The sequence below is a fragment of the Sturnira hondurensis genome, unplaced genomic scaffold, assembly GCF_014824575.4.
Source record: "Sturnira hondurensis isolate 20B ecotype Veracruz unplaced genomic scaffold, ASM1482457v3 Scaffold0001872, whole genome shotgun sequence".
NCBI lineage: Eukaryota > Metazoa > Chordata > Mammalia > Chiroptera > Phyllostomidae > Sturnira > Sturnira hondurensis.
In genome coordinates, this window is record NW_028074503.1 from 33,428,637 (window position 1) to 33,439,373 (window position 10,737).

General features: G+C 44.7%; 1 protein-coding gene across 2 annotated transcripts; it reads right to left on the reverse strand.

Annotated features, from left to right (window-relative positions):
- Positions 1–35: 35 nt before the first annotated feature.
- Positions 36–7,993, reverse strand: SERPINB3 (serpin family B member 3). 2 transcript variants are annotated; one of them, XM_037035486.1, is made up of 8 exons: positions 7,917–7,993; positions 7,111–7,305; positions 6,525–6,581; positions 4,981–5,109; positions 4,139–4,256; positions 2,917–3,059; positions 2,470–2,625; positions 36–853 (listed from the first exon to the last, which is right to left on the reverse strand). In XM_037035486.1, exons 2-8 carry the CDS (start codon positions 7,273–7,275, stop codon positions 449–451), a joined length of 1,173 nt encoding a protein of 390 aa, XP_036891381.1. In that variant the 5' UTR covers positions 7,276–7,305; positions 7,917–7,993; the 3' UTR covers positions 36–448. The 2 variants fall into 2 exon arrangements, with proteins under 2 accessions (XP_036891381.1, XP_036891387.1); XM_037035492.1 differs by having other exon boundaries at positions 7,111–7,301; positions 7,913–7,984.
- Positions 7,994–10,737: the final 2,744 nt, after the last annotated feature.

Sequence of the window (10,737 nt, forward strand, 5' to 3'; positions counted from 1 at the left end):
TTGGCTTTCACCTTTGATGAAGATGAAGCAACAAATAACATGGATAAGTCATCCTTTTATTGGTGATGCATTTCATAAAATAAAAGAAGATTAAACATGCAAGGGTCCCAGGTATCGCCTGCATTTAAACCAATGTAGGTGTAAGGTTAATATATTTGAATAGCAGATATAATTTTTGTGGACAGCAGACATGCTATTTTAAATTTAGAAGCTAGTGTCTTGAAATATTCTCTTTGTCCCAGAGGTGGAATTATCATAGGGAAATAAAATACATTTACATGCCATGGGGTGGGGGGCGTGGAGAGAGAGAGAGAGATTATGTTTCCAGCATCCCATTCTCAGTGATGCCGGAGGTGGGAGAGGGAAACCGAAGAGGCTCGGTTCCCTGCACCTGGGGGCTGGGTTTACTCTGTGAACGTGCCTGCGAGGCCACAGCGGCTGCTCGGGTCTAAGGGGAAGCGACTCTGCCAAAGAAGAGGATGCTGTTGGTGGTGTTGTGCTTGATGAAGAACAGGAACGGGTGGTCGCAATGGAACGTTTCAACAAATAGTAATGCAGATTTACACATGATAATGGCGGAAGCGGCTGCGGCCTCTGTGCCCTCCTCCGTCACCTCCACAAAGGACTTGTGCTGGATTTTGGACACCACGAGCTCCTGGCTTCCTGTCATGCCAGAGAAGTCGGCGTCCCGCGGACTGAAGGCGGCCACCATGCCCAGGGCGCTCATCACCTCCTGCAGGTTGTAGCTCTCTTCCACCTTGAAGCGAGGGAGGCGCAAAGCCACCGTTGTCCTGCTCTTATTCTGTGAGCTCGTCCACTCTGTTAATTTCTCAGCGGTGAGTTTCTCTTCCAGCTGTAACGATAAAGAACTTAACAGATGACTTGACTGGGTTCTCAGTGGACACAACACCATTCAACATTGGATTGAAATGTTACAGCAAATATAAACACAGGCGATTCAGTTACATATTATATAATACACAGTAATCCATCAATATATATTATGTCTAATAAGCTGAACCCTCTGTATTTTATATATTTGCATATATGTACATGTATGTATCTACATATATGCATGTAGGTGTATATATATATATTTATATATATATATATAAATGCAACAGGACCATTAAATAAAATTATTTTGCAAAAGATGAACTATACATCTCCATTTCTTTACTGCCTGTGCACTGCCTGTTTCAATTTTAAATAGTCTTTTCTAGTTAATGGCCTTTTGTATGTTTTTTTTACAATTCATAACATATAACTTATTTTTATTCCTTATTTGTTGTTTGACTTATTTGTGAACACTTTCCATATAGCTATAGTTACATAATACTACCATTAAATTGACAGTCAACATATCTTCTTAGGGAATTAATATTTTTTACGCAATCACTATGCACCAGTCCTGAGCTAAACCGTTGGCAATGCAAAGCCACACCATTGTTTCTTGTTTTGATTTTTTCATTATTTTGAGCTACCTTGATCCCAAAGCTTTTGCCTTGTTTGGATTTGCCAGCACAGGGTGGACCCCAGGATGGGGGTTCCTGATGTCACTGGTGAGGAAGATTGTGAGTGGGGCGCCCGCGGTTGTTACGGCTGTTCACATGTCCCCCCCACGTGGCGGTTCCTGCGGGCTTCCCGGGGCCGGTGTCACCCCACGATATGTTGTATTTCGAGTGTGGCAAGTTCGCTGCCACGTCAGCAGCATCACTGGCTATTGCAGTAATTGCAGGCGGCCGCTTTTGGAATGTCCTCAACACGCCAGATAGTGTTACTGATATTTTTACACATTCTCTTAAATCATCCTAACAATGGTACCAGAAAAATGCCCTTTTTTCCCCCCACAAGAACGAGACTCCAAGTGACGTTGAGCTCCTCCTAGCGGTAGACCGCTTCCAAACTGAGAAGCGAACATCAAGGTAAATCTCCTTGTCTCCGGCCCAGGAACCCACTGTGGTTCAGGGTGAGAAACGGTACCTGCTGGCGCTTCGCTTTGCCTGCTTTTGTTTATGGGAACTTGTTATTCTCCATGCATCACCTACATCAAAGTCTTAGTTTCTGGGTCTTCACATGGACAAACTGGAACCAGTGCATAACCAGTGCTTCTCATGGTTATAAAATTGTCTGTGTGCCAAGGTGTGTATATATGTATTTTTCTGAACTAACACTAATGGTTTCATTGGAATATGAACAGGATCCGTGATGAGAAAGCTTTCTATTATCTTCCTCCATATCACATTGTGATACGTAAGATATGTATTCATTTGTTTTTTACTTTGGGACACGACAGAAGGCCAGGTCCTCCTTGGGCTGTATGCTGAGAAGACACAATGTAATAGTTCTTGAGCCCCACTGGACACCACCCACGAGCTGTGGGCGGGGCCTCCGCAAACAGCCCACACCAGTGCTGTCCTACCAGGACAGTGGGCGATGGAAGGAAGGATGGAGGGCATGAGATCTTACCTGCTGGAGACCATCTATTTCATTGGGCAGCAGCAGCACCATGCTCAGGTCATTGTCTTTGTATGGTATCTCCAGGATCTTCGCTGCCATGCCCTCTAGCTTGGAGAAGTTAAAGAGACCCTTTTTCTTCATCATCTGCACAGGCTTGCTTGTGTCCTGCGGTGAGTTAGTGTGGCAAGCAAATGCCAAGGGAGACGTCAATCAAAGAAGAAAAGATCATGTTATTGAGATACCCAAATCATCCTTTTTCTAAGAGATAACCTGGGACATTTGTGAATTGGAGAGGTGAGTTTTTTAAGTGTTTCTTACTAAAATAAAGTAAAAAGAAAAGCCAGCTGTGACAAATTCTATTTTCTCCCTGCAGCTGTACATTAATCAAAGATATGTTGAAACGGAGCATTCCATGTATAGCTATGTTTTGGTCTAGAAAGAAATAACAGGCAATACCTTGTTGAGCCAAAATTCACCCTGCTCTGTTAATTCTGGATTAAATTTTTCACTCCACTGCCCTTTGAAGTAGATGGCGTTCACCAGAGCCAGAACGGTGGCACTGTTAATAGAATCTTTAGGACAGAGGTTCTTGATTTTTTCTACAAAAGAAAGAAAAACAAAGGTCTGTCATGAAAGACACAGGTGATATATCTGGAAGATGTTTTGAAAGTTAGAGTGGTCATTAGTTATTCACACTAGTCACCACGTTGTTCAGGATTCCACGGCCAAAGACCACGAGGTACCGCTCTTCTCATGGCCCCAGCCTGACGGAGTCTTCCCCGTGGAGGAGACAACAACCCTTCTGATGATTTGGAAGGTGCTCAGGGTCTCTGTGGGCGCCTTCGATCCTCCAACACTGAATACCGGTGAGCTGGTTTGAGCTGCACTCCCAACACAGACACTGCCTCCCTCCCTTCCTCCCTCCTTTTCTTCCTCCGTCCTTCCCTGCGCCTTCCCACTCTATTCTTCTTCTTTTCTTCCTTCCCTCCTTTCTATTTTTTCAAATTTAGGCTCACCACTCAGAGGAAGTAGGGCCTGAATATTCTTTAGAGTGAGGGATGGGAGCTTGGTAATCTCCAACACGTGCTCTGGACAGTCAGCCACCATCCCCTGGGGGTCCCCTTCTTTTGCCACGTCGTACTGTTGTAGGTTTAGCCTAGACTGCAGGTGTCAGGGAGGACAGGGTTCGCAGGATGGAGCCCTTGTCAAGCTCTGTGCTGGGGTCGGGGGAGAAACAGTGGGGAAGGCCAAGTAGGCTGGGCGGGTGGCGACAGGGAATTTATAGGAGAGCCTTTTGTTTTCCAGTGAACAAAGGACAAGGGCTCCCTTTCCAATATTTTCCCTTAAGGATCACAATCCAGAAGTTGAGCCTCTGGCTTGAAATAATAGATATGGACCCAAGATGGGATCTGAGCAGAGACCTGGGGTCTGCAAAGATCTCCAGCTGTCAATCTCCAGCTGTGTTTCCACGTAGCTGGTCCTGTGTGCTCTCTTGGGTCCCTTCGTTTCTCTCCACATGAACTTGGACCATCCCAGCATCTGCAGTGTCCTCCTGCAGCCTCTCTGAGAGCTCACTGGACCCCCATCCTGGTACCCCATGTAGTGCCAGGCACACGGTTCATGCACCCTGAGTGGAGATGCAGAGTGGCTTTTCAGGGGTGACCCTCTCAGACTGTACCTTTTGTTTGGCTTTCCACCCAGGAATTGATCTTCTTTCGGCTTTCATCTGCAGCATTTACAAAGTCAACAGTTTCCATACCGGCTAGGTAAAATGTGTTAACATTGTCCATGTATTCCTTTGATGTGGGAAGGAAGAAAGGGGGGATTAATTTATCAGCTACTGTGTATCCCCAAAATGAATTATGTGTAATCACGACCAAACACAGTAGGTAAATTCACCCCCGAACCCACACTCTACTGGTGAGTTGTCAGGCTCTGGGACACTCTGGGGGACAGGGCTGTCTGTGGGGGGGGATCCAGACATACCCTGAGTAAATGATGCCCAGGGTGGGGCGGTCAGCCAAGCTCAAGGGACTAATTTTTTAAAATATATTTTATTGATTATACCATTACAGTTGTTCTATTCCCCCTCCTTCATTCCCCTCCACCCGCACACTCCCTCCCCTACCTTCTCCCCCCCTTAGTTTATAACCACGTGTCTCAAGTTCTTTAGATTCTGTATTTCCCCTACTATTTCTGCCCTCCCCCCTATCTATTTTCTACCTACTGTCTATGCTATTTTCTGTACCTTCTCCCCCCTTCTCCTCCTCCCACTCCCCTGTTGCTAACCCTCCATGTGTTCTTCATTTCTATAGTTCCACTCCTGATCTAGCTGTCCTCTTGATTTGCTTTTGTTTTAGGTGTGGTTAATAACTGTGAATTTGCTGTCCTTTCACTGTTAATATTTTTCATCTTCTTTTTCTTATGTAAGTCCTCAAGGGACTCTTGTCCCCAGTTTGGTCACTGGGGACAGAGGATCCAGGACGAAGATGGGAGGTGTGGCGGACCCATGAAACTCACCTGAAGAAACGAAAACTTCTTTTCTGCGAAGAGCCTGTTGGCCAGGTGTAGCTCATAGGCATTAGTGGGTTTGTTTAGTTCAGTCAGAAGCTTTTGAAATTGCTGGTGTACGTTCCCCAACTTTTTAACCTTCAAACATCAAAAAGTGAGCTTGCTGAATTCTCTGTCAACGCAAGTACTAAACCCACGTACTGAACTCTATTAGTGCCATAGCTAACGGGGTGACTAGAGTTGTTATCCTCTGATATTCAGCGTATGGCACCTCAAATATCCTTCCTAATCCTTCTATTTAATCATTTGGAATTTTTTTCTTTCGACTCTTTTCTCCCACAAACTACAGAGGAAGCACCATTTCACTATTGGGTTGTGTTTTGATGGATTCAGTGGTTAAGCTTAGCTTCCCAGCTAAACTTAGGCTCCTTAAGGACTAGACCGCATGCCATGTCTAACAGCCCTCAGTGGTATGAGAATGCTAACCTTGTATACTTTAATATGCTCTGACACGAAGCCCTATTACACTGCTTGGCAGTGTTAGCTCCTAAGACCACTGACTGTGGTCTAGGCTCTTGACTCGTAATGGTCATAGCCCAGGAGTAGGAACGGTGTGTGCCTGGGGCATTACTAAGAGCTGTAACATCTCTGTTTCTGAATCTTTAGTCTAATTCAGCTGAAAACAAGAAGCACAGAGAATTAAATAACTTCTCCAAGGAGACATAATGTCACAGAGCCAATTTTTGAAACTAGGCTCCTCTGAATCCAGAACCTTCCACTTGCTAGTTTAGAGCTTTGAACTATTAAGGTTATGAGCCATATTATCTCATACAGTCATTTTCTCCAAATACTCGGGTGTACCTTTATTTTCTTAATCCCGTTTATGAGTTAATTAAAATTGTTATTTTTAGCAATGTTATTGTGATTACTAGAACTATTGTTATTCTATAATAACACATTTCTAGCAAGGTTTCTTATAATTCAGGCATTGTTGCAATGTTTAGAATGTATTTTCATGAATAGAGGCAGATCTTTTATTGCTGCTAAATTCATGGCTCAGAGTAGTTGTATTTTGCCAACAGCCACCAGGTGTGAGGAGCAGCATTTTGGTTGCAGAACCTGTGCGCTTAATCACAATGCTGACCTCCCCTCAGGAAAACAAAAATATGAAATAAATTCATCCTGGCTGGTGTAACTCAGTGGATTGAGCGTGGGCCCGCGAACTGAGGGATCGAGGTTCGATTCCCAATCAGGGCACGTGCCTGGGCTGCAGGCCAGTTCCCAGCGCGGGACACACGAGAGGCAACCATACATTGATATTTCTCTCTTTCTCTCCTTCTCTTCCCCTCTAAAGATAAATGAATAAAACCTTTAAAAAAGAAATACATAAATATGTCATATGGAGTAAAAAGCAATGCTGCCCGTCCAGTCTATTTTCCCAAGATTACCGCTAAAAAATGGACTTTTGATAGTTTATGTGAAATTCCCAGTTTAAACAATGACTCTCTTGGACAGTTCGGGCTCCTTCTAGACCCAAGTGCTGAGTGACTCACAGGGACCGTCGTGGCTCCTCCTTTTGTTTTCTCTGTGACTTCATTAAAGTGAAGAGCCTGGAACAGAGAGCAAGTGGGACAATAAAACTTTACTCACACAATCCGTCTACATCAGAGGAGATGAAGAGAAGAAAACAAAAACTAAATTCTGAACTAACAAACAAAACAAACCCCCCAAACCAAACCAAGGCAAAGAAAAAAGAATAAAGAAAACATTTGTGTAAGAGTTTGCTCCTTGAGAAAACACAGCCAAGCTGGGCTATAACCAACCACTTCAAAGAATTCAATTCACATTCATTCATTGCTGAGGACACATGTGATGATGTTTCCCATGGATTCGAGTCAACGCATCCCTTCTACCCATAATTCTTCGTTTAAGCCTCACCTCTGGTTGTTGGGCGATGGTAGGGGTTTCATCCCAGCTCCCAGAGGAAGTCCGGGCATAAGGAAGCAGTTGGGCCAGTCATGGGAATACTTGCTGCTCTTGTGCTACCCGTGGGCACAGCCAGACCTGTGGCCATCTCTGTGCACAAGCCAACAGAGTGACCAGCCCCCGCTGGTCAGTGTGAAGAGAGCTGACACATACCTTCTGAATTTCTGATGCAGTGGTTCCTTGGGCCCCTAGGTAAGTCATGGCTATGGCTGCTGAGACACTGAGCGGAGAATAGAAGATATTTTTCTTCTCGGATTTTCTCAACTGTTGGAACAGATCATATGCGAAGCGGGTATTTGCTTCACTGAGGGATGTCATGGTGGTGTTGGTGTGAACCGACGCCCCTGGAAAAAAGCAGCAGATTTATTATAGAGTGACTTCACCAAACAGAGGGTTTCCATGTGTGATGAATTTTTCTTAAAGAAATGACTTCTATTTGGGTTTTAGGATTCTGGCAACTCAAGCTGCTCTTTTTACTTCCCACATTTTCTATAAGATAACATGTATTAATTCCATAATTAAAAGACTAGCAAAATGATTACTTTGAGCATTTTTGTGAGAAAGTAAGAAAACATCTCTCTCTTTCCTTTGTAATTGGCTGCACTGTGTCTGCATATAAAAGGCTTCATAACAGGAGCCAAGGTCACGGTCCACACGGACAAAGTCATGGTCCATGGGGACAACATCCAGCCATCTCTCCCGAGGCACCTCTCTGCCTTTTCCTTCAAGGCTATGTGGTAGCCACTCTCCACAAATGCTCCTAAGAGCATGCATGTTCATTTTACTGGTAAATACATTTGTTAAAGGACAAAGATGAAGAAGGTGTTGGCATTTTGCCCCGGCAGAAGTAAAATCCCCTCATCCAGAATAAAATATTTCAGTTCATGCAGAACAGAAAACACATGATTGCTATTATTTCCCCAAATGATCCATGGCGTTAAGCTGGAGCACTTACCCAAGTTCCTGGAGAAAGGAGGTGGGCAGGGAGTCTGTGCATGGTGAAGGGTAAGATCCTGAATATATACACGTCTCCTGCCCCGCCTTTAAATAGTTGTTATTGCAAATCATTCAACACTTGTCTCTCAGCCAGACCAGCTCTTGGCCATGAGCACGAAATTTTTATGAGTAAAGACACGATCATTGTTCTGTTTACTTCCTTTTTGTGGGTCTGCAGTCACGGATACTTCTGGATCAAAGGAGACGCATACAGATGCCTTGCTGATACCAAGGAGAATAAAGTCCAAGTCCCAGCTTCTTTCCCTTCCCCCAGCTACACCCACCCAGAACTAACCCTTAGAAAACCCCTTTCTCCTGTTGGTGGTGAGTTCTTTCAGGCCCATTTCGAACACCAAACAACCAAAAACTTACATTTGCAAGTCGGAGTTGTGAAAGGGCTTGCGCAACCCAGCCCTCTCCTTGGCGGTTGTTCTGCATAGCGGGGACCGCTCGACTTCTGACGAGATGTTGAGCAATGTGTGGAGGGCAGCAATGCTCTTCCTCCCCCTGAAGGCTTTAGCTTCCTGTGACCCCCAAATTTCACTCCAGGTTTCTTCTCTTTTCCCAGGTGAGTGGGAAACTCAGTGACCCCACAAGGTTAGCACGCTCACAATGACAACCACCATTGATACCAATGGGCCATTTTCTGTGCCATTTCTGGTACAGCCATGACAGGAAAACAAGTCGTTTCAGGCTCCAGGATCATGACACTTTTTTGTCACCTTGCCCTTTAGCATGCCGGCTTCAGACCCATGGGCTGGAGAGTGGAGTCCCCTGCCTGTCTAAGAAACTGAGGAAAACCTATTCATTGGATGACGTGGTTAATTTTGTTATCGCCGGAGCCTTATTCTCTTTGTGGGTATGGTGTTCCCAGAGGCAGGATCATATTAAAAATGTTGATGTGTATGAGCTGTGTTATGTATTTGCCCACTTAGGCCTTTAACAACCCATGGAGGCAGGTCTTTTTGTAATACCCATTTCACAGCTGATAGGACTGAGGCACAGAGCAGTTGAACAAAAGCTCAGGTTTTTATGGGTGGTGAACTGCCCAGGTGAGATACCTGGGCAGGTAACCTGGCTCAGGAATGGCATGTGTATCTACTATCCGCACTATGTCGAACAGACCTGGGGCTTCAAACGAGGTATTCTTTTGTGTTTCCATAAAGAAAACTCTTTTCTTTGGCACTCACAATGGAGAAAATGTCTTCATACCGAATCTGAAAAGGGCAGGCATGTGTCAAATACTAAGCCTCCACTTCTCCTTTGGGCCCCATAGTTACCAGGAGAGGTGGCCTAGTTTTCAGTCCCCCTTTTAGGGTTCCAGCTAGAGGCAACCACGAGCAATGTGTGCTGAATGGAATGGAGTGACCCCTCCGAGCTCAGACAGAGAATCAAATTGTGCTTAACCCTCCCATTCCCCACACAGCTCTGTCCAGCTGGGGTTCAGTAGGAATGAATGACTTTGAGAGGGAAGGGAATGAAAAAGGAAAATGTTTTTCCCCAGAGCACACTGTGTCTGAGGCCTGGCTGTGGCCAGGGGCTGCTGTTCCGGGCCTCCGGCTCACATCCCATGGGGGTAGTGACGTCTGTCCTGTGGACCGACTTTTCAACACATCGTTCATATAGCATAAGAAAAAATGTATGCCTTTAAAAAATGTACGACTCAGAACCCTGGCTGGTGTAGCTCAGTGGATGGAGCACGGGCCTGTGAACCAGACAATCACGGTTCAATTCCCAGTCAGGGCACATGCCTGGGTTGCAGGCCAGTTCCGGGGGGGGGCCAGTTCCCAGCAGGGGATGCACGAGAAGCAACCATACATTGATGTTGCTCTTCCTCTCTCCTTCCCTTCCCCTCTAAAGATAAATAAATAAAATTTTTTAAAAAAGTACGACTCACTGTTTTTTGCAAGCTTCTGCAAGCATCACCATGATCTAATTCCAGGACAGTTTTCTCACTCTTCCCAGAAACCCTGTGTGTAGTTATGTTCCCAAATCTATGAATACATATTTCATTTATTAAGCAGAAATAAATCATTCATTTATTCTGCTTATACGTCATAAGGCTGCCTGTAAATAAATGTATGACTCACTCTTTTGTTTTTCAAACTTGTGCAAGCATCACCATGATCTAATTCCAGGACAGTTTTGTCACTCTTCCCAGAAACCCCACACACGGTTCTCCCAAATCTATGAATTCATCTATACAAATTGCATAGTATGTGGCTTTTTTGGATCGGGCTGCTTTCCTGTAGTATATTTTCAAGGTTTACCATGTTGTAGCATGTATTAGTGCTTCTTTTCTTTTTCTGGCTAAATAATATTCCTTTGTAGGACATAACACAAGTTTTTTAACCATTCATGAATCAGTGGACATTTTTGCAGTGTCCACATTTTGGACATTGTGAATAATGCTCATGTGAGCTCTTGCATACAAGTTTCTTTGTTTATGTTCTTTTTTAAAATTGAGATATAACTGATGTATAACGTTGCGTTAGTTTTAGGTAACCACACACAAAAAGGTCTGCTGTATGCATACATTGCAAAAACGGTGGTTGTCACCAGAGGGGAAGGGCCAGCTCCAGTGTGTGGTTTCTCGACTTAGTGTAGGAAATATTTCACAACACGAGTCCAGGTGATCTTGAGAGTACGTTCTTTAAAGCTAAGGGCAGTGAGGGAAGGAAGGGCTTAGCATAGAAGAAACAGCAGGAGAGAGCCTAGGCGGGGCTGCTTTGCTCTCTAGAAATGTTCTACGAAAGAGGTGAGCCAAGGCAGGGCTGCCGCTAA